The 25,139-nt window shown below is 33.2% G+C and overlaps 1 protein-coding gene across 1 annotated transcript in view; it reads left to right on the forward strand.

The window, feature by feature from the left end:
* LOC133189382 (uncharacterized) overlaps positions 1-25,139 on the forward strand; it is a 433,972-nt gene that overhangs the window by 345,621 nt on the left and 63,212 nt on the right. The window contains exons 19-23 of the mRNA XM_061324761.1: positions 13,926-14,066; positions 18,089-18,238; positions 20,546-20,686; positions 21,724-21,861; positions 22,046-22,180. Of these exons, the coding sequence (XP_061180745.1) occupies positions 13,926-14,066; positions 18,089-18,238; positions 20,546-20,686; positions 21,724-21,861; positions 22,046-22,180 (705 nt within the window). The remainder of the gene's footprint in view (positions 1-13,925; positions 14,067-18,088; positions 18,239-20,545; positions 20,687-21,723; positions 21,862-22,045; positions 22,181-25,139) is intronic.

The raw sequence follows: 25,139 nt of genomic DNA on the forward strand, positions 1-25,139 counted from the left end.
TACTAAATCTGGTATATTTATATGATCCCTAAGTAGATCTTTTCATTGCATGAACTGCATGATTCAATAATCAATACGACACAATCACAATAATACGATTAAAGGCGACATACATATGAAGAAGCACTTAAAGCACTTTCAAGCCCTCACCTGACTTAGTATTTTACAAGATGGTCGGTACTTTTCCTTGAAATAAACTTGAATTTTTTTTTTTTAAATAATTCTAAATTAAAAAGCTTTTTTCAATCATCTTAAATTTTATTTGAATTGCCATTTAATTTTATCATTATTATATTTGTATTTTCATTCAATTCAAAAATTAAACAAGACATAAACCCCAGAGGCAGGATTAAGTGTATATTGCTACCTAAGCAAAGGAAATTGACAAAAGAAAAATTGAAGTCATCACCCTTATCTCATCGTTTTGTTATTAGGTTACCATTAACGTCTCTTTCTAGTAGAATATTCAAAAATGAAATAGATGTGTCAAATTCGGTGGTACATTTATCTATCAAGTTTACTGGTATGTATCTAAGCGACACATGAATGGAAGTAACTATCATTAACTGATAATACGTCGTCGATAAATCTAAATCAATCAAACAAAATAGTATTTTGAAAATAGCATCATTCAGCATGGAAGTATATATTGAATATGAAGCAAACACTTTAACTTTATTTTCTTATTAGAACCAGGAGTAAATACCAAAAGAATAGAAGGGTTTAGTATCCGTATCTCAAACACAACCCAACCTGTTCCTCAGAACATATGTTATCAAGATGATGAAAAGACAACTCTACCTTCAATTATAGAAAAAGAGTGTGAAGGAGTTGCCCAGTACGTATGGATTTACACCAATAAAAAGCTTTCAGATGGAGTATTCTTGGAAATATGTGAAGTACAGGTTTTTGGTAAGAAATTAATTACCTTTTTTTAAAAAAAAAGATGGTCTTATCTATCACTGCTTACTCTATAAATGAACATATTTGAACTTTTATGAAAGATTATTGTGATTTTCTTTGTTGCTTAGCTTGATGATTAAAATATGGGAAATGAATGGTTGCAAACTTGTTTGCCAATCATATGGTCATTCAAATGTTTTCTGAATCGGTGTGTCTAACAAATGTTATTAATACTGAAAGAAATGGTATTAATATTTATTTATTTATTTGAATTTCCATTTAATAGTAACGGAGGCCTGTTGAGGCCAGGTCAGAGAAAGATATATTTTTATCACATTTGAAAGCAAAATATTGCAAATATTATGAGGTGGGATTTCAGGCGAGATCGAGAGCTCGAAACGGGGAAACAGAAAACATGGTACATTACTGTATTTGATTACAGTTGTGGGAAATGTATTATAATGTGTTTTCTTGTATTTCATTTGGATTTCCATTCGATTACATTGATATTTACTTCAGAAGAATTAAACATATAATTGTTCCACATCCACTAAATACCTGAATTGCTAAATGCAAAATTAGAAAGGATATACTGGAGGGTGCGAGGGGGGGGGGGGGGTCATTGAAAGAACAAAATGACCAGTCAAAATTGTTTACGAAATAAGAGAAAGAGCGACGAAACTAAGGACAAATAAGTCTTAATTTTGCAGCCATTAGACGCTGTGTGATGTTTCCTTTGTCTTAATAATCTTTCCAATTGTACAATACATCGAAAAATTTCATCCGATTCATCAGAAAATAAGAGTAAACACTAATAACGCTAACAGTCCTATTGATTCCCATCATTGCTAGAACTAAACCGTTCTGTAAAATTAAACATATAATTGTCCGATATCCACTTAATACCTGAATGGCTAAATGCAAAATTAGAACGGATATATTGGAGGGTGGGGAGGGGGGGGGGGTATGTCATTGCAAGAACAAAATGACCAGGCAAATTTTTTTAAGAAAGAAATGAGAGACCAACAAAACTAAGGACACATTAGTCTTACTTTTGCAACCATTAGACGCTGTGTGATGTTTCTTTTGACTTAATAATATCTTCAATTGTTCATCGAAAAATTTCATCTGATTCATCAGAAAATAAGAGTAAACATTAATAGCGCTAACAGTCCATTGCTAGAACTAAACCGTTCTATAGTTATATTGTAAAGTTTTCCTAATTAACTTAATAAATAACGCCATCACCACCACGAACAGTGCTCAATAACGTATTTGTTTTACGTTAAAATGAATACATACTGGGTCGTGTCACAATGTCCAATGCTACATGTACATATGTTTCTTCACGTGATTTTTAAAAACCGTTAAATAAGAAACGCATAGCTCTAAATTTGCTCTTGAGTACATCTTGACATAATATTTTACTGAGAGGAATATAAAATAAATTATTAAATAAATTTAAATAAAAAAAATATTTTGCATTAAAATATATATGTTGTAAATATATAATAAAGATAACATTAGCAGGTTTATTCATAAGCTTACTTTTTTCCTTGAAATGAAGTTTATAATTTCGTTAGAATTACGTACATGTAAGTGTAGGGGGTTATTCTCAACCATGTCAAAATAAAATATTAATATGCTGAGTTAAAACTTTGTAAAGAGAAATCTTTATTCATTACTGCTTAGAAGGATAGAAGGAAAAAATTAACGTACAAAAGTATTTTTATGCACATAATGTCTCAGATAAAACAAAAAAATGGAGTGTTTTGAATATAACGTCTGTCATGCAGTTTCAATACACCGGGTACATTGTTTTAAAAAGGGCCATTATCTATGCAGACTCACTTATCTTTCTTGGCTTCTGAAAAAAAAATTACATATGTATCAATAAAGTGATCACAGATCCTCTAAGAAAAGCACGTGTGCTGAGAAATTAATAATTTGCTATTTTAAGAATGGAGCTCGGAAATTATGCTTCTTCCCATACATTTGATTTAAAGGTTATGAATATTTAAATTTTCTCCAGTGTTCTATGCAAATTGCATTTCGATAAGAAGCGCTACACAGAGAGCCCGAGTTGCCACGAATGATTGTCTGTCAAGTGTTACATTACACAAAGTAATTGGTTACGTTCAGGGTTTGGAGATCAGGCTTTATGAAATTGCAATGCTCTTGAATTTTTTGAAAAACAGATATATTTGAGTACATTCCGAGAAAAAACTTAATATGAGTGCACTCTCCAATTTATAAAAAATTAAACATATTTTGTAATCCTAAGAAACAGTTCTATCAATTAATAATTGTATATTTTATATCAGAGGTTGCGCTCTATATGAAATGTCGATACACAGTCACCGATAATCTAAATGATATTCAATGTATTATCAACTAAAACTAAGCAGTTTCACTTTTTCATAAATTCACAGGGCCAAAAAGGCCCAAAGTGAAACATGTTCTTTCTGAGACAACGTATCGATCGACAAACACTGCCTGAATACGTAACGGTAACAGACAAAACGAATGTCTGTTCATGTTATGTGAATATAACGGCTGCATTCGGTTCTATACGTTCAGTGAATTAAATCAAAAGGTACTTTTACTTAAGAATATCAATGTATCCTAAGGCAGAATTTGTGTTTATATCATAATAAAATTTTGCAGTTGTTTTCTCGCATTTTTCAAATCGAGTCTGGTTACGTGCATCCTTACATGTTACGATATACACTGTAGTTTTGATCTTTATGACATAATTTATTTTTTCTAATTTTATACAGTATTTAGCATAAATAATTATTAAAAAAATGAACTTTGAATCATAAATTTTATGAGCTCGGTTCAAACAGGTATTTCTCAAGAGATGACAGACATGGTAGAGATTTTTTGTGTGTGTGTTACAAAGCGTATAGCAGAGCTTATTTAAAAAAAAAATATTCAAAGTTAATTTCATAAAATAATCAAAATTTGAAGTCCATTTCATAAAGCAACGTTATCTTTTTGACACAATTAAGTAAGTTTAAGGTTGATTTGGCTGCCTAACTAGAGGAGTCTGTCAGTGTTAAGGTGCAGTCACACGATGCATGCGATTTTTCATCCGATTTTCATTCCACTTGCTCAGGTAAATCGATTAGAGTCAATTGGCGGGGTGGTCACACGATACGATTTTACATTCGATTCACAAAGGATTTTGACAAAAAAATGAATTGGTACGTTTCTTTCAGTCTGATGTAGTTCTGATTAATAAACCAAAAAAGACACATCATTATGAAAATGATATTTTTCCCACATTGAATTAAATATTGCGTCAAAAATTTAACCCATTATGACGTTGATGTTGACGTAATTTGCAGGTTATGTCTGCAATCACTTTGCTAGATTAAAAAAAAAAAAACTAGCCCGACATTTTCCAATTTTTTTTTAAACTTACTATTTCGGCACAAGATCCTGCGCTAGCCTTTCGCTTACCAAGAAAGGTGGAATAGGTACGCTGCAAAAGTTAAACTTTGTCAGTTGACCATGCAGCAGTCAACGAAACAATTATATTAAAGAATACAAAACATATTTTATTTTCACTTTTCTGTAGGTGAAATATTTACAGCGAATCGATTACTCTGTATATGTGTATTGCATGTGTGGTTTCCCCAGACGCTTTAGTTAAGTTAATCAAAACTTGAACAAAGGTAACTTTTGGTAAGAACGTAAAGGATATTACATTCCTTAAATAATGAATAAAAATATTAAGACTTAAAAAAATCTCCTAATTTGAACCAATCATCATTTTTTTAAAGAATATAATGTTGAATCTTTTTTGGTCGGAAGAGATGATTGTGTAAGAGGCATCAGCCCCCCCCCCCCCCACTTCAAAGTACAAGTTCAATTTATTCACTCAAACCAAAGTATTGGTAAGTAAGATACAAAATTAGTAACATACTAACATTATTTACAGTAGTTAGAGGTACATATATACAATACTACTTGTCGAAGTAAAAAGAAATAAGAAGAAAATAATTCAAGGAGGAAAAACGGCATCATATTTTTTCGCAATACACATTTATATTTTTTTGGCCTTTTTTTTCGTTTTGTGGTGAAATTTGTTCTGCGGCGTCAGACGGGTTCGATCACCGATGGCCAGATAGCTTAGATGGTAGAGCACCTGACTGAAGATTCAGAGAGCCCGGATTCGAATACCGGTCTTTTTCTCCTCTCCGGTTACATTTGGGGGCGTGCCATGCCCTGGAAGTGACAGGTGAAAGACCTTTGAGAAGGCAGGAATGTGGCGGTCAGACAGCTCAGTTGGTGAAGCACCTGACTGAAGATTCAGGGGGCCCGGGTTCGAATACCGGTCTGGTCCGTCGCATTTTTTTCCTCTCCCGTTACAGTCCCATACCTGAGATATATACGGAGCGTAGGGACGTTAACCGGGGCTTTTACTTGTAGATTTAGAACTTAAAATTTCGAGTTCTAAACAATTAAAATTTACCATTTTAAATCATTCAACATGTTAACATGTATGCATGAAATAAGTTGAATCTCTTGACGATAATTAGAATTCATGCAAATAATGTTTAAAACTACTCGTTCATATTATTGAGATGTCAGTGTGTGTGTTGGGGGGGGGGGTCTACGCTATTTGTCATGTGACACATGTCTTAAACATAAATAAAATATTTATTTGTGACTTAATTATCTATTCAAACAATTCTTTATCCTATTTACAGTCAAAACACAAAAATCACACAAAGAAATCCAAGGAAAAAAAACGCGTTTATCGAATTTCTTACTTGTTTTCTCAGATGTACTCAAGAGAGAATTTAGAGCCACATCATCTCGGTATTATAAAAAGTCAATGTAAAACTATCTGAGAAATTTTAACACCTAATATTTGTGTAAAAAAAAACAGGTTGTTCCTACCAGGACAGTTATGGAAATTGTATTTCTTGTGACCAGTGTAAGAATGATTGCAACATACACGGAGAGTGTGATGAACAGGGTTGTAAAAAGGATGGTTATCGTCCTCCATACTGTAAAGGTTTGTCATCATTTATTTAAATACGATTAACTTTATAAAATCATTGGAATCGTCCTGGATAAATGATTAACAAAAATCAGTAAAAAATATTTAAAATATTTGCAGAAATAAATAATAATGATGAAGGAATAATATTTTTGTTTATATTACGTCAATGAAGGTCTTTCTGTATCAACTTTCTTTATTTTTCAATGATCTTATTTAATGTACACTTCACACTCGGTAAAATTATTTCAAAATTAAAAGCAGATAGGGAAAACACTCTAAAATGACAGCATTTCTGTCAACTGACTTTATATTTCAAATATTTGGAAATAGCATTAAGAACACTATTTTACTGCTTTGTACATACATATGGAGAACATTTTTTGATACACGATTTGGTAATTTTAGAATGCAAAAGTGGGAGATACGGCAATGATTGTAGTTCTTCCTGTGGACATTGTGCAAATAATTCAACATGTAACAATGTAACCGGTTCGTGTCCTAATAAAAAGTGCGCACTTGGATGGAAATATACAAAGGACTGGAAATGCGATCAAGGTGAGACTTTGCAAACATCATCATTTTATTATGGATTAATTTAAATTTAATAATATGGTCCATTTCAAATTTAATAGAATGCAATGCCGGAACCTTTGGGAACAATTGTTCAAGTAGTTGCAGCCGTTACTGTGCGAAAGGAACATTTTGCCGCAAAAGTGATGGTCGGTGTCTAAGTGGGTGTGTTAAGGGATGGGAAGGATTTAATTGCAGTCAACGTAAGCTAAAACTTAAATTTACTTAAGCAATGGATTAAAGAATAGCAAGACAGAGAATATGACAAAGCCAACACACACATAAATAAGTAGAAAAACAATGAATTATTACCAAAAGCAAAATTGAAAAATACAAACCACAAAATAGGTGTTTTCAATTGTAAATTACAGTGTTCCAATTTCCTAAAAAAAAAAAAAATTCATTGCTTTCAAGGATATATTGGATTGTTATCAACTGCACATTCACAGAATTGGAATAAAATATTTCTTTAGGAGAATCCTAAATATCATGGAATGATCCTTTTATGTTGTTTTTTGTTCTTTTAATTTTATTTCTCAAAGGATGTAGTCGTGGACATTATGGCGAAAAATGTCAACAAAAGTGTGGTAAATGTGAAGATAACAAAACATGTCATCACATTAATGGATCTTGTTATGGACTTTGCAAATCCGGATTTCAGGGAGAGAAATGTAAAAATAGTTAGTATTTTGTATTGAAATTTTGAAATCCTAGAAAAAACTAGAAATGTATATTGGCTACATCAGAATTATTCAAAACAAAATATAATATTCATAAGATTTTTCAAAAAGATGTGATACTATTTCTGTTTCCCATAATCAAAAAAAAAAAAAAAAAAAAAAAAAAAAAAATGCCCGACGTGTAAATCTCGATTTGTGGAGAGTAAACCCACCTTATATGTATAACACGGAACGAAAAAAAAAAATCTTACATCGACCTGAGTAATATAATGTATACATTCAAGAAGGCGAGCATATTACCTTACTATTATACAGAGATCCAGATAAGGTGCGTATTTGCAGAAATACGCATTAAATTTTATAAAATACGCATTGAAAATTAAAATTGGGCGTACAGTTACGTATTAGCAATCAAAAATAAGCATTACACTATGAAAATACTGCGTACGACGGATTTAATAATACAAGTACGACTTAGCTATTACTTTGAATTGAGGTTAGTTCAGTGTTTGATTTTTTTTTCTTCAAAACGAAATATTAATTCAAAAGCATTTTAATAACCTGGAATATTCTAGTTATGGCGACGACGATTTCCAGTTCTGGAGAAAGAATTCAATGATTAAGATTAAAATCAATTTCTTTATATAGAAAGAGTACGCACTCAGCATAGTTAATTTTAAGCACACAAAAGCTTGTGTCGTCTATGTAAGACGATATTGTTCTGTAACAAGTGTAATACATATGTAATAGAAAACAATGTTACCTAGAAGACAATGAATAGTCGGAGAACAAAAAAGAAGAGTCCTAGCCGGAGAAAAAAAAAGTTTATAATGCAATGTTATCAAAGAATATATGGTGTGTAAAAAGCAGTGAAGACCATGTTAAAACCATATCGAAAAAATGAGCTCTGTTTAAATTCAAGACCAATTAAATGAACTGCTGTAGAGAGACATTGCACACAACGATTAAGAGTTCTCTTAGATTCTCTAGAGTTTTTTATGGTTCTCTGTTTAGTAGGACGGTTACACATGATTTGTACATAATGTTTTTATGATGGGTTCATTGACAATTTCTGATTTCTCTCGTTATTTATTTCTCGCCTACGATATTAACTTGAACTGAAAAAAATTCTGTGCCTATGATTAATTTACCTACTGTATGATCTTCCTTGTCAAAAAAAAATGTTTCTAAGGTTTAGCAAGAATCTCATTGGCATTTTTAAAAATTTATTTAAATGGATGCAGGAACGGTCCTTTGTACTTTTCTCTTTCCTCTTTTAAAAAACTTTTATTTCGATAATAAGCTCAGAATTACAATTGATGTCAAAACATTAATATATAAACAAAATACTCTTAAATCATTGTGCTAAATATCAAAATCTGCATTGATTTGAAAATCAGGGAGTAAATACACTTTGGGCTAAAAATGGTGTCTAAGTGGTTGTGTTACGGGATGGAAAGGATTTAATTGCAGTCAACGTAAGCTAATACTTAAATTCACTTAAGCAATGGATAAAAGAATAGCAAGACAAAGAATATAACATAGCCAACAGACACATAAATAAGTAGGAAAAAACAAATGAATTATTACCAAAAGCAAAATTGAAAATACCAACCACAAAATAGGTGTTTGCAATTGTAAATTACAGTATTCCAATTTCCTAAAACAAAATTCATTGATTTGAAGGATATATTGGATTGTTATCAACTGCACATTCACAGAATTGGAATAAAATATTTCTTTAGGAGAATCCTAAATATCATGGAATGATCCTTTTATGTGAGGTTTCTTTCTTTTAATTTTATTTCTCAAAGGATGTAGTCGTGGACATTATGGCGAAAAATGTCAACAAAAGTGTGGTAAATGTGAAGATAACAACACATGTCATCACATTAATGGATCTTGTTATGGACTTTGCGAACCCGGATATCAGGGAGAGAAATGTCAAAATAGTTAGTATTTTGTATTGAAATTTTGAAATCCTAGGATAAACTAGAAATGTATGTTGGCTGCATCCAAATTATTCAAAACAAAATATAAGATTCTTAAGATTTTTCAAAGAGATATGATGCAAAATTGTTTCTGTTTCCCATATTCAGAAAACCTTGCCCGTGTAAATCTCGCTTTCTGGAGAGTAAACCCATCTTATATGTATAACACGGAACGAAAAAAAACCCACCTCGACTTGTGTAATATAATTGGCTTCACCTCTTTAGTTACATGTATACATTCAAGAAGGCGAGCGTATCAACTTACTATTATACTTCACTAAATTTCTAAACTAGTTTGTTCAAGACAAGAATTTGGAACCTGGATATCGGGAAAGGACATGCATAAAAGGTTTGAAATATATGGACTTTTTCGGGATCTTTCAGAAAATTTCAAACACATCCCTCCTGTAATATCAATTTCTTTTGTAAAAATATCTCCTAAGCACCTCAGTTTTATCTCTTTCTCTCATATGTTATCATTATGACAAGCCTGGGACCATGATAAAATATTGCTTATTATCCAGTTTTGCTTACTTAAATAACACACTGACACGCAAATGAAATGCAACATAGATATAGGTATAAGTTCGTACTTAAAAAGCAATAACAGCTCAAATTTAGAGTAGTCAGCAATTTAACTCCTGAATGACTCAATGATTTTAACCCCGTTTCCGGAAAAAAAAACATCTCTTATTACATGTACTTAGTGTGAATTCAGTGTGAATTCATTTTTTTTTTCAAATCATTACCCCGGTAAGGCATCAATAGGTTATAAAAGTTTTACTAGGAAATAAATTGATTTTTTTGTAAACGGCAGGTACTGCAGGTTTAATTTATCTCAAATTACAACCCCAACCCCACTCTAATTTGACAGGGGACACGTAGGGCGATGAAAATTTACATAAAAATGCAATATATGGTAAACAGTTTTTAAATATCTTCGCCTAAAGCCAAGATTACTTATACTAATATGGAAGCATCGTAAGGCAATGTAGATAAAAGTTTGTTCAAATCATGATCCTGTAGGTGAGGTTGGGGCATATTTAGCAATTAAAGCTTCACATACAGATTATACAGGGAAATATCTCAAGAAAAGCAAAGTCATGTTATGTTATGGCAATAAGTGCCAGTCTCAAGAAAATCGTCATACAGAATATTAAAGAGCTTCTAAAACATTCGACCTTCAATCCATGTGACCTTGAATTTGATTTTTCTGATAAAAGATAAATTTCTGCTTTTATTTTTTGCCGTCATAAATTTAAGTTTATCTTGTAGAATGCCGAAAAGGCTTATATGGTATGAATTGCAGTCTTTCCTGTGGAAGGTGTTTTAAACAAGAACACTGCAATCACGTGTCAGGTTTTTGTCCTTCTGGACTCTGTGAACCAGGATGGAAACTTACAAGTGACAGAAAATGCAATCAGAGTACGTACATATATGTTCTATATGCTTTATGACAGTTCTGGTTTTCAATAAGAAATATGTTTTCTTCAAGTATATAATTATATTCAATCATACTCGAGGAGAGAACTGTAGCAAATTTAGTGAATAAATTTTAAACTAGATGCTGTCATAAGACAGGAATGCCCGCACTAATGTGTTTGCCTCTAAATGCAGGAACGTAGCATCGGGGGATGGGGGGGGCAGAGAAGGCCTGCCCCCCCCCCACTTTTTTCGAAACATAAACTTATACTATTGAAAATATTCATGAAAGAGTGGTTCCCCCACTTTTTGTTGCATTATAGTCAAATAAAAGTAACGTAGTGGTGTATATATAAAATTGGGGTACTGAAAGAAGTTGGGACCAACCCCAACCCCACCCCACGAAATAGGATTTTTGAGTTTTGAAAAAAAAAAATTCTTGGCTTGTCAAGTTTTTTTTTCAGGTAAGTTGATTTTTTTCTCTCTGGCTGCCCCCCCCCCCCCAACTTTCAAAATCGTTGCTACGTCCCTGAAATGTGCTCTGACTGCTCGATCTCCTTCAAATTCTGGTAACCAGGGAAGAAGCACAGCATCCCATATGGGCCTCTGATGTAAATCAGGTGCGGATCCAGGAATTTTTTCCAGGGGGATCCAACCCAGAAATTTCTTGGTGGGAAAAGGGGGGGTGGGTTGGGGAGAGGGGGTTTGGCCGCTCACTTTTTAAGCTTCATATGTATAACTTTTCATACCAACTTAACAGGGGTCCGTGTTTTCTATGGGGGGGGGGGGTTCCAAGGTCACTTTCAGTTGCTTTCGTATGTAGATTTCGTATATAGGTTCCTGACCCCCCCCCCCCCCTAGATCTGCGCATGTAAATATGTCATTACCAGTCTGATATTACCTAATAATGTAAATTCTAATGTAATGTAATGCAAATTTTGTCCAGTCTTAACTTGACAACCCTTTGACATTAAGACTTCACACTTGAAACATTGAGAGGTGGTATGGAATTGGGGTTGAGGCCACCAAACTTTTTTTACCTTGATCTTTCGATAAGATCAATATCAATCTTTACATAAAAATATAGTCCAGGCTTTAACCTGAGAACCCTTTGACATTAGGATTTCAAATTTGTAACACAGAAAAAAGACATTTACAAAAGATGCACTGCTCTCAAATTTTGACCTTGACTCCTTCCTTCGTTCAAAGTCAAATTGAGAAAAACACCTCCAAACCATAACTTAAGAACCTTTTGACATTAAAACTTCAATCTTGGAACATGGAGAGGTGGTATGGAGAAATGGTACATGCAAACAAATTTTTTTACCTTGTTTTTATGCCCCGCCATGAATATGGCCGGTGCATATAGTGTTTGTCATGTCCGTCTTCCGTCCTTCCGTCCTTTCATCCTTCCGTTCTTCCGTCTGTCTTTCTGTCACACTTTGCGTTTAGCTCTGTTCAAAGCTCAGTTTCAAAGAAACTATCGAGGATATTTTTATCAAACTTTATATGCTGATAAATATTGTTGAGAGCTATGCATCAACATTTTTTGACCTCGACCTTTCCTTTGACCTTGACCTCACTTTTCTTAGATTAGTGTTTAGCTCAGTTTTAATAAAATCATTCAAGATATTTAAATCAAACTTCAGATGCTGATACATACTAATGAGAGCTATCCAACTGCATCAATATTTTTTTACCTTGACCTTTCTTTTAACCTTGACTTCAATTTTCTTAAATTTGTGTCAAAATTCATAAATGGGAAAATACACTTAATTTGATCGCCGAAATATGGCTGAAATATTGCCGACTCGGCATTAAACAATAATAATCAATCATAATCAATCCAAACGATGATTAGGCTGTTGTGTAAAATGTAGGAGGAGTTCTGGAAACCAGGGTCTTTTTGTATAAAAAAACATCATTTTTCGACCCCCATTTGACCCCCAGGGTGAAAATGAAAATTCCGAAACCTTATTGCACAACTACAGGACACCACTAACCACCTCCCCAAAGATGAAAAGGCTAATGTGTAAAATGTAAGAGGAGTTCAGGAAACCAGGGGCTTTTTGCATAAAAAACGTCATTTTTCGACCCCCATTTGTCCCGAAGGGTGAAAATGAAAATTCCAAAACCTTACTGCACATCTACATGACGCCAACAACCATCTCCCAAAAGATTTACTGTGTAAAATGTAAGAGGAGTTCAGGGAACCAGGGGCTTTTTGCAATTAAAAAAAAAGTCATTTTTCGACCCCCATTTCACCCCCAGGGTGAAAATGAAAATTCTGAAACCCTACTACACATCTACATGACACCACCAACCATCTCCCAAAAGCTGATTAGTCTACTGTGTAAAATGTAAGAGGAGTTTGAGAAAGAAGAGTGTGACAGACGGACGGACGCACGGACAGACAGACGGACGAACGGACAGACAGACATGAGTAACAACAATATACCCGAACTTTCTTTAGAAAGTGATGGTATAAAAAGAGACAATAGCTAAAAAAGCAAATAAATCGTGCATAGACGAATCAAACAGGCGAACACAATAAAAACAACCTGTTTAAAGATGAATTTACATTTTTTTTTTCAAATAAACTTTCAGGTGGAATGGAAAATGATATTTTTTTCTGATGTTTTACGTCCCTGCCCTTATCCAAGGAAATCAATTCAATTTGAAATGACTTCTTTTTTTTTACATAATTCATTATTTTGGTCTTTGCTTAAGCAGAGAGGAGTTTAACACTTTTTGGTACATTTCGAGACTCTGTAAGTCATTTTTTACTATCGAAAACTTTGTTTTTTACTTAAAACCCACGGAAATTTAAATCTTAAAGTATTTATTTTTTTTTATTGGCAAAAACAGATTTCACCAGAAAAGATATCTCGCTTATTACATTTAATGCCAAATAACTGTCTCGCGAAAGAAAGAGGCGCAAAAAATACGTGATCTACAGTAACAAAGTTGTTTTCCAAACGGCTAGATGTTACAAATGAATAGTGAATGGTTTTTAGCTTAATATCATTCATGATTTATTAACTAAATTATTTTATTTATATTATTTTTTGTAGCATGCAATGAGGGTTTTTACGGAATGAATTGTACTCATCCCTGTGGACAATGTGCAAACAACGCAACATGTGATCACATGAGAGGTTCCTGTCCTAACGGATACTGTGAACCAGGATGGAAACATACAACTGAAAAGAAATGTGATAAAGGTGCATATGTAATTTCACGTTTTATAACGCTAGTGATTTTTACAGCAGACTTTTGAATTACGCATTTCCTTTTAGATTTAAATTAATTTTATTTATTTATTTATTTTCATTTCAGTATGTGACAATGGAACATTTGGATTATACTGCCGGTATAACTGCAGTGGACACTGTTCAGGCGGATCACCGTGTTCCAAAGTAGACGGGTTGTGTCTTAGAGGATGTGACGATGGATGGAGAAATTCTTATTGCAATGAAAGTAATATTTTTCAATGTCTTCTTAAATACAGAGTGTTAATGATTAGATAATAGCATTATTTATTACAATTGTTTACCTGTATACGTTTCTTTGTTTGTGAAAAATGTAAGTTTCCCTCTCAAATAAAACAAATACTGACAGATAAATCGTATATATAAATGCTCTTTATCAATTATGTGATTTTTGGCTTAGAGAATAACTTTATTATACCCGCACTTTCTAAAGAAAGTTCGGGTATATTATTGTTACTCATGTCCGTCCGTCCGTCCGTCTGTCATACTCTTCTTTCTCAAACTCCTCTTACATTTTACACAGGTGCCTAATCATCTTCTGGGAGGTGGTTGGTGGTGTCATGTAGATGTGCAGTAAGGTTTCGGAATTTTCATTTACACCCTGGGGGTCAAATAAGGGTTGGAAAACGACGTTTTTTTATGCATAATCTCCTGGTTCCCTGAACTCCTCTTACATTTTACACAGTAGCCTAATCATCTTTTGGGTGATGGTTGGTGGTGTCATGTAGATGTGCAGTAAGGTTTCGGAATTTTCATTTTCACCCTGGGGGTCAAATGGGAGTCGAAAAACGACGCTCTTTATGCAAAAAGCCCCTGGTTCCCTGAACTCCTCTTACATTTAACACAGTAGCCTAATCATCTTTTGGGTGATGGTTGGTTGTGTCATGTAGATGTGCAGTAAGGTTTCGGAATTTTCATTTTCACCCTAAAGGTCAAACGGGGGTCGAAAAACATTTTTTTTTATGCAAAAAGCCCCTGGTTCCCTGAACTCCTCTTACATTTTACACAGTAGCCTAATCATCTTTTGGGTGATGGTTGGTGGTGTCATGTAGATGTGCAGAAAGGTTTCGGAATTTTCATTTTCACCCTGGGGGTCAAATGGGAGTCGAAAAATGACGTGTTTTTTTTTAATGGAAAAAGCCCCTGGTTCCCTGAACTCCTCTTACATTTCACACAGTAGCCTAACCGTCTTTTGGGTGATGGTTGGTGGTTTCATGTAGATATGCAGTAAGGCTTTGGAATTTTTATTTTCACCCTGGGGGTCAAATTAGGGTCGAAAAATGACGTTTTCTATCAAAAAGCCCCTGGTTCCCTGAACTCCTCTTACATTTTACACAGTAGTCTAATCATCTTTTGGGAGATGGTTGGTGGTGTCCTGTAGATGTGCAGTAAGGTTTCAGAATTTTTATTTTCACCCTGGGGGTCAAATGGGGGTCAAATTTTTCAAAGAAATATTTAACATGTCTAAACATCCTGGTTCCCAGATTTTCCCTTATATTTTATGCATTAGCCTAAAATCATGATCATTTGGAAGATGATTGATTTCGTCCGGTGAATGTGTAAAATGATTTTAAAATTTAAATTTCCATGTGGATGGCAAATAGGGGCAGGAAAAATGGCCCCTCCCTAACCCATGGGGTCAATATTTGTACAAACTTGAATCTACACTTCTTGAGAATGTTTCCATTTTAATCATGCTTTTGTTGTTTTTGAACACGTTGAAAAGAAGAATTCTAAAGATTTTTTTTTCCCTTTTTATTCCTATATAAAACTTTGATCCCTTATTGTGGCCTGACTCTATCCTCGGAGGTTATGATTTGAAAACATGATATATGTCCATAGGACATGAATGCCCCGCCGAATGTATATTACTAAAACAACATGAAAATTTGTATGAGTGTATGAAGTTTGATGAGAATATCTTGAACAGTTTCTTTAAAACTGAAACTAAATCTTTAAAAAAATGGATACAGATGATAAATTCTCACCAAATTATGTATAAGTGCATGCTTACATAAACAATATCTTAGATTGTTTCTTTAAAACTAAGCAAAAAACAAATTAAAGAGAAGGGAGGTCAACGTCACAGGAAAGTGCAAGGTGAAAAGTTTTTTATGCAGTTGAATAGCTCTCACTAATACATATCAGCATATTAGGTTTGATAAAAATATCTTGAATGATTTATTTAAAACTAAGCTTAACACTTACTTAAGAAAAGAGAGGTCAAAGAAAATGTTGAGGTCAAAATGGTGATGCAGTTGAAAAGCTTACATCAGTATGTATTTACTATTAGCATATGAAGTTTGATAAAAATATCATAAATGGTTTATTTAAAACGTAGATAAACACTAATTTAAAAAAGTGAGGTCAAAGGAAAAGTCAAGGTCAAAAAAGTTGATGCAATTGATAGCTGTCAGCAGTGTGTATCAGCATACGAAGTTTGATAAATATATCTTGAATTGTTTATTATACCCCCGCTTCGAAGGAGAGGGGGGTATACTGTTTTACCCTTGTGTGTGTGTCTGTCTGTCCGTAACAAATTTTTCGACGCAGTTTTCTCAGCAACTACTCATCGCAGATGCTTGAAATTTTAACACACTCTTTGCTTAGGCATGCCATATGGTGGGATTAATTTTTGTACGAATCCGATGTCAACTTCCTGTTTATCCATGCGTCTGTCCGTACCATACATAACAAATTTTCGTTGCAGCTTTCTCAGCAACTACTGATCGATGATGCTTTAAATTTTAACACATACTTTGTTAAGGCTTTCCATATGGTTGGATTCATTTTTGTACGAATCCGTGGTCAACTTCCTGTGTATCCGTGCATCTGTCCGTACAATACATCACAAAGTTTCGTCACAGTTTTCTCAGCAACTACTCATTGCAGATGCTTGAAATTTTTGAACACTCTTTGTTTAGACATGCCAAATAATGGGATTCATTTTTGTACGAATCCTTGATCAAATTCCTGTTTATCCGTGCGTTTGTCTGAACCATACATAACAAATTTTCGTCAGAGTTTTCTAAGCAACTTTTCATCGCAGATGCTTGAAATTTTAACACACTCTCTGTCTAGGCATCCCATATGGTGGGATTAATTTTTGTATGAATCCGATGTCAATTAACTTCCCGTTTATCCGTACTCAGAGTGTATATTCACATCAGAGCGAGGGTATTACTAGTGAGTATTGGCTTACATACTTCTTGTTCAAAACTGATCTAGACACTAATTTAAGAAAAGTGAGGTCAAGGTCAAAGGAAAGGTTAAGGTCAAAAAGGTTGATGCAGTTGAAAAGCTTACATTATTATTTATCGGCATATGAAGTTTGATTGAAGTCGGACATGACAAACACTATTTCATGGCAGTGCATAAAAAAATTGAATCTTCACTATATATGAGGTTGTTTCCATATCAAAATGACTTACAAGCAAAATCAAAGAATTGTGGTCCCCTGCTTTTCGTGTCCTAGCGGATGGGATGCCAATATTTATGACATATTGTTTCAAATATGCACGCCCTATCACATGTCATTCAAAAGTAATCACCAGAGTTAAAATTTTTGAAAATTAGGTCAAACATCAAAGTCAAGGGGTAAATAATCATAGCATGCTCGGAAACATATCTTGGATCAACTCTAGTACATCTCTGGGTTGCTTTTGACTTTGTCGAAGACGTCTTCCCAACTCATTCTAAAGAAGTTTTATCAGATTAAGATATGGCAACCGTCCAAGAAATAGCATAAGGTTTATCTGGTTGATATTGAAAAATTTGTATATGTGCATATTTGTTCTTGCATTATCAAGCTGAAAAGTTAGAGGATTAATTACAATTTGGTAATAACGGAAAAAAGCGGCAGTTCAGGCTGCAAAGTGTATCAATATAGCGTGTTGCCTTAAGTGTATTCCTCAAAACAATGAGGGAAACCTTAAAGTTAAGGTTAATTGCACCGTGCTCTGCGCTGTATCAAACATTAGACCTAAACATAGAGAGTGACTGTTCCTTTGCCGTACGCCCGGTATTAGAAGTCACGCGTGTGACGGTTAAATTAAATAGGTATGCTTAAAAATTCATCCTTCCAAAATCGATGTATGTGTTTTATCAACCCCTTTTCTGAGAACAAAGCATATGCATGTTGTGGATTAAGAATATTTCAAGTTGAGGAATCAGTATCCAATATGGTTGATTTGAATACTATGTGACAGAAAAACATTCTTTTTTTTTTAGCATGCGAAAAAGGTTTTTACGGAAGAAACTGTACCATTCCCTGTGGACAATGTGCCAAATATGCAACATGTCATCACGTGACAGGCTCCTGTCCTAACGGGTACTGTGAACCAGGATGGCAAAATACACCTCACAAAAGATGCAATAAAGGTATCGTGATAAAATATAAATAAAATGTTTAACTGATAAATTACATGTATAAATCATATTTTTCAAATAGAAAATGATGTTTTCAGTTTCCTAATTCATTTCGCATGAGAGGGTGCTGAAATGAATTTGTTTTTATTTTCATTTGGACCTATTTTGGTTATTTGAAATTATTTTAGATTTGGGTGGAACCCATTCTCCCCATTTTATATAATTATGAAGTTAACGAAATTTAATTGCCTTTATGAAATAGCAAACATTTTTTTGCTGCTTATTTTGACAATTTCCATATTCTTTACTTTGCATGGTTTATATTTTTAGCTCACCTGAGCCGAAGGCTCAAGTGAGCTTTTCTGATCACATGTTGTCCGTCGTCCGTCCGTCTGTAAACTTTTCACATTTTTTATTCTTCTCAAGAACCACCTGGCCAAATTCAACCAAACTTGCCACAAAGTATTCTTGGGTGAAGGGGATTCAAGTTTGTTAAAATGAAGGGCCACACCCTCTTCCAAGGGGAGATAATTAGGAATTAGTGAAAAAATAATGGCATCATTTAAAAATGTTCCTCTCAAGAACCACTGGGCTAGGAAGGATGAAACTTATGCGGAAACATCCTCAGGTAGTGTAGATTCAAATTTGTTCAAATCATGACCCCCGTGGGCAGGGTGGGGCCACAATGGGGGATCAAAGTTTTACATAGAAATATATAGGAAAACATCTTTAAAAATCTTCTTCTTAAGAACAGCAAAGCCATGATTAATGATATTGATATGGAGGCATTCTTCAGTTGTGTAGAATGAAATTTGTTCAAATTAGGGCCCCCGGGGGTAGGAAGGGGCAACAATGGGGGATCAAAGTTTTTCATAAGAGTATATAGAAAAAACTTAAAAAATCTTCTTCTTAAGAACAGCAAAGCCATGATTAATGATATTGATATGGAGGCATTCTTCCGTTGTTTAGAATGAAATTTGTTCAAATTAGGGCCCCCGGGGGTAGGATGGGGCCACAATGGGGGATCAAAGTTTTTCATAAGAGTATATAGAAAAAACTTAAAAAATCTTCTTCTTAAGAACAGTAAAGCCATGATTCGTCATATTTATATGGAAGCATCCTCAGGTAGTGTACATTCAAGTTTGTTCAAATCATGACCCCGGGGGTAGGGTGGGGCCACAATGGGGGATCAAAGTTTTACATAGAAATATATATAGGAAAATATCTTTTAAAATCTTCTTCTTAAGAACAGCAAAGCCATGATTGGTTATATTTATATGGAAGCATCTTCAGGTAGTGTACATTCAAGTTTGTTCAAATCATGACCCCGGAGATAGGGTGGGGCCACAATGGGGGATCAAAGTTTACAGAGGAATATATGGGAAAAAAATCTTTTTCTGAAGAACAGAAAACCCATGATTAGTCAAATCGATATGGAGGCATCCTTGGGTAGTGTAGAATTTGTTCAAATGATCGCCCCCGGGGGTAGGGTGGGGCCACAATGGGGGATCAAACTGTTACATATGAATATATGGGAAAAAAATCTTCTGCTCAAGAACAGCAAAGCCATTTGTTATATTGATATGAAAGCATCATTAGGTAGTTTGAAATTCACCCCCCCCCCCCGACGTAAACATTTCAATACTGAATTGCTTTTTGCTTTTTTTTTCCCAAGCCAATGTGCTCAGGTGAGCGATGTGGCCCATGGGCCTCTTGTTTTAATCATGTACTTAAATAGAAACTTAGGACTTATCTTGTTTTAGAAATGCGTATGCAAGAAAAGAACAGGACAAAATGAATGAAAAATTAATAATGTGAAAGTAATTCTAATTGATTTTAATTGATTTTATATCATTTCAAATCTGAGTTTATATTTAGGCAAAGTATGCATACTAGCAGAAATGTCCCTGTTTGTGGGCCTTCTCTAACACAATTGTCTTTCCTGCAAGATTAGAATTGAAAAAAATGTAATCATGTACTAGGGAAATTAAGTAAAGTATGATCCGTAAAAAATGTTTAGACGTTATAATGTGGCAGCTAGCGATATATTTTATTAAAGAAAATCTTAATTCATTTCAACACGCCCGTTATTATACACACATTACTGGAGAATTTTAGGTAGAAAAGATTATATGCATTTTTATGATCAAAATCACAGACATGTAGCAAAATAGATAAAAATCAGAGGATCAGAGGATCCCTTGTTATATGTTGAGATTTGAAATAAACTTTAACTTTTTTTTTTATGAAAGCACATTTTCTTTGGATTTGCCTCATAATTGATGATAGTTAAATTAGTTCGTTAAATCTTCTCCTTAGAGTGCGATAATGGAACCTTCGGACACCACTGTATGAATAATTGCAGTGGGCATTGCAAAAGGGGATTGCCGTGCAAAAAGGATGACGGGAATTGTATTGAAGGGTGTGCAGATGGATGGACAAATAAGAAGTGCAATGAAAGTGAGTTAACTAGGTGAAGTTCTAAAATCAGCGGAGAGATAAAAAAATTACATTTACTTAATTCATTATAGTCAACAAACACCATTATTCTTGTCTAATGACAGAAGACAGGACTGATTAAAAAAAATTAAATTGGTTTAACATATTCATTTTCTTTGGCTTGTAAGAATTGAAATTAGATTTTGTTTTCTTTTCGTTTCGGCAGAGAATTGCTGCAGTAGTCAATTGAATAAAAAAATATTCACTGTTAACATAATTGAAGTAGCATATACTCAAAATTGAGCAAATTTATCCTCTACGACTTTTTATCACAATCATACATTAGTGCACTCAAGAATTTAATCCAATATGTAAAAGTTATAACATTTCATCGGTTATAAGTGTGTATATAAATAAGCTGATGAAAAATCTTATTTAAGTTGTGTTCAGTATATTTTTCACTGTGTTAGGGTAAATGACGTGCAGAAGTACTAAGATTCAAGATGTCACATAGTAAGGGGAAAAAATACCTGGTCAATCTTTTAAAAAGACTGAAATCCTTCCGTTATCAAAGAGATGTATTAAAATAAAAAGCGGAGAAATACGTTTAATTCATTCTGAATTTAAAAGTATATTCACAGTACATGAAAATGTTATTATCAGCTACTTGCAGAGTATGCATTGTATTTGTCCACTTCAAGGAGAGGTTAATACATATTAAGAATATTAGGGCATTTTATAGAACAGATAAAAAAATCAACAATATATCGAGTATTGCTTCATGAGATACATGTATTGTTTTATGTCGTATTGAAAGTATTTGTTCAAAACACAGCCTTAAAGGAGGGGGTAGTGATGTTGCAAAAGCAAACTTGGTTTTGAATATCATTCCATGCCTTGTGAAAGGGAGAGCCGGGTGAAACTGCAATACTGTACTTGGTTAAGAATATCCATTGAGTTGAAAAAGACGTGCGAGAGCCATGTTTCCCGAAGAATAAAGTATATATAGCTATCTATGATTTCCTTGAATAGTTTATATCTATTGAATTTTATTGCAGCATGCAGTAGGGGTTTTTATGGCAAAGGTTGTCAAGAAATATGCGGTAAGTGTGGGGGAACTGACACATGTCATCACGTAAGTGGATCGTGTCCAAGGTTTTGTGCACCTGGGTATAAGACAGAAAAATGTGATATAGGTATGAACCTCTCTTTTGTTCTGTTTTAAGACTTTAAAATTGTATTCACAAGGTAATTGCATTCTAAGGATACAAAAAAAAGCCCCTACAGTTTTTTACCAGTGTCAATGAAAGAATTACATTTCTGAAAACAATTTTGTTAAAGAATTTTATTATCTACAAAGAAATACGTTTGTTTGTACAGAATGTGACAACGGAACTTTTGGATTCCGCTGCAATTTTACCTGTACAGAAAGTTGTCTATCTATCTGCAATAAGATAAACGGAACATGTGATAATTGTCAATACGGATTCGTCGGAGAGTTCTGCAATATTACAGGTATAGTTTAGTCAGCAACATACAATGAAAAATATAATTATTCAAAACATTATTCTAATGGAATTATATTTTGGTAATATATTGGAATATTGTTTTATTTAAACAAAAAGTATATTGCTTTCTTTGTTGATTTTTATATGACCTTTGAAAGTATAAGCTGTGCTGGTTTATAACTTAAGCTATTAAGCGGTAGATTTTTTTCATTTCTTTAAAAGATGCATTTACTTTCATACTTGCATTGGGGTTAGACAAGGCGATAACACGAGTCTAAATCTGTTCACAATTTATCTTAATATTATATTAAATTATCTCTCAAACTCATCGTCATCATTGAAAATTCTGTCAGTTTAAACAATGATTTATCCACATCTGTTCATTGCTTATGTTACACCTCCCCCTCCCTTTCTCCTGATAAGGGTCTACAAGAAAATATCAACATACTACTTAGATGCTGAAAAGATTGGAGCCCCAAAGTTAATACAAAGAAAACAGAAGTTATAAATTTCAATTCATCTGGTAATCAAATCAAAATCCCCTTTCTTCTGAATAATAGCAACATCATGTATGTTAAACAGTACGCGTATTTGAGTAAGACAATTAATGCATCTGGAATACTAACTAGCGCTAACACTGATTATTACAGAAGCGTATTAGTGCCACTTGGACATTTTTTTTCATTTTTCATTTTCCACACTTTAATCTGTAAATGTGTAAAATTTACACTTAAATGTGTAAAATTTACACTTTAATCTGTAAATTGTACACGTTAATGTGTAAAATTTACACTTTTTTTATCTGTTTAATTTACATAATCAATTTTGCAACTTCATTCATCTTAATGTATGACTAATATAAAACTTTCATAGAATATATGAAAGAATTATGAATGCAGTGGATGTGAAGAGTAAATCAAACATATTTATATCTTCTCAATAAACATAATATTGATATCATTATACGCAAATTCGTTGATGTGCTCAGCAGTGCAATTATTGATGGCATTAATTAAATTACATTCTACATGTATTACGGGCAACAATTAAATTACTTACTGAATTGAGAATTTTTAAATAAACAATTAAAATATTAATTATAAAAGTATAAACATATTTAAAAAATTAAAGTATATGAGTTTATATTAATTTTGGATCAGCATAGAAATTAATATCCTTTGATTCAATGATGTACCTTTATTGTTCGAAAATGACCATAATTTTAACAGTTATATTTTACATCATGATCATAGACTCATAAACTTGAAATCTGAACTGCAAATGAGAAGACAAAAATATTTGATATATATAATTTTTACTGTTCTTCGCTCTTTACTATAGTACTAAAGAAATAAACTGAATTGAAAGCAGATTCCCGATATTTTGCTGGGAAAAATTATGAGACCCATGAACACATCGCCCATCCTTACTAATCATATAAACATGTATAAATTTGTTATGCAAACACTTGTGAACATCTTAGCTTTATACTATTTTTTTTCAAATGACATAGGTATAACACAATGAAACGACCGTTCGATTATTACAGATTACAGTGCACGTTTTTCAAATTAAAGTGTAAAATTTACACATTAAAGTATATAAATTTTACAGATTAAAGTGTAAAATTTACAGACTAAAATGTAAATTTTACAAATTAAAGTGTAAAATTTACAGATTAAAGTGTAAAAGTTACACATTAAAGTGTAAGATTTACACACTTTGAATGTAAATTTTACAGATAAAAGTGTAAATTTTACAGATTAAAGTGTAAATTTTACATATTAAAGTGTAAAATTTACAGATCAAAGTCTAAATTTTACACATTATAGTGTAAATTTTACACATTAAAGTGTCGAAATTAAAAAATAAAAAAAGTGTCAAAATGGTACTAATACGCTTCCGCAGATTTTTGCAACAAAACCAAAAATTTCTTCAAAACTTCAAAAAAACTTTCTCACATTTCATCCATCTGTAAACACTGTTTTGAATGTATTTGATCACACTATTAAAGCAATTATCCTGTATGGTTCAGGTTTTTTTATCCATCAATGTAAGAGACTTATTTTTGTACTCATATTAAGTAGAATTTATTCAAAATCTTCTACATGAGAAGAAAAAAAACATGTTGTGGCCTTCAACTCGACATTGAGATATATCGAGGACGTATTATCAATTCACAATAGTTACTCTCGTTTCGTTCATATGTCGATTCGATATATCCCAATGATCTTTACATAAAAGATACCTCCGATTCTGACACATCTGTTTCATATTCAGATATTTTATCAGAAAAAATACGTTAATGTTAACATAACAACAAAACTTTATGATAAACGAGATGACTTCAACCTTTCAATCATCAACCTCCCTTACTTATGTAGCAATGTAGCCTTATCACTTGCATATGCGGTTTATGTCTCTCAGATGATTTGATACGCAAGCGTATGCTCTACGTATGGAAAATTTCTAAAAGGGGGCAAGCTATTGACAAATAAGTTGATGAAACAAGGATATCAACAGTCTTGCAAATTTTACGTACATACAGCGCTGCTATCCCACAAGTTGACATGGGATGGGTTTGGATAGGATTCAGGATTGAGGATTCACGATAGAAACATATAGTAGTTAATCCAATCCTATCCTATCCTATCCTATCCTGTATCCTTCAGCCAATCAGATTCGAGTAAAGGTTGATTCATATTTCAGAATTAATTACAAAAACGGAATATGTTTTAAAACGTTTACAAAAGAAATATTTATAAAATTACGATAGAAAATAAACATATTTTGTTTATTTTAACACAAAGTAATAATTAAGTTCGAGTGACATTGCGTACGATTTAACCGTGAACGATCACCGGAAGAATCTTCGCATGTAAACAACGAAGAGTTCGGACATCAAGAGATCTTATTTTCTTCAGCATGTTTGGATGATTAAGCCAATTCCTACTTGTTTTAAAGTT

Source organism: Saccostrea echinata, unplaced genomic scaffold, assembly GCF_033153115.1.
Source record: "Saccostrea echinata isolate AGI-Se365-2 ecotype Australia unplaced genomic scaffold, CSIRO_AGI_Sech_v1 ptg000018l, whole genome shotgun sequence".
Taxonomy (NCBI): Eukaryota; Metazoa; Mollusca; class Bivalvia; order Ostreida; family Ostreidae; genus Saccostrea; species Saccostrea echinata.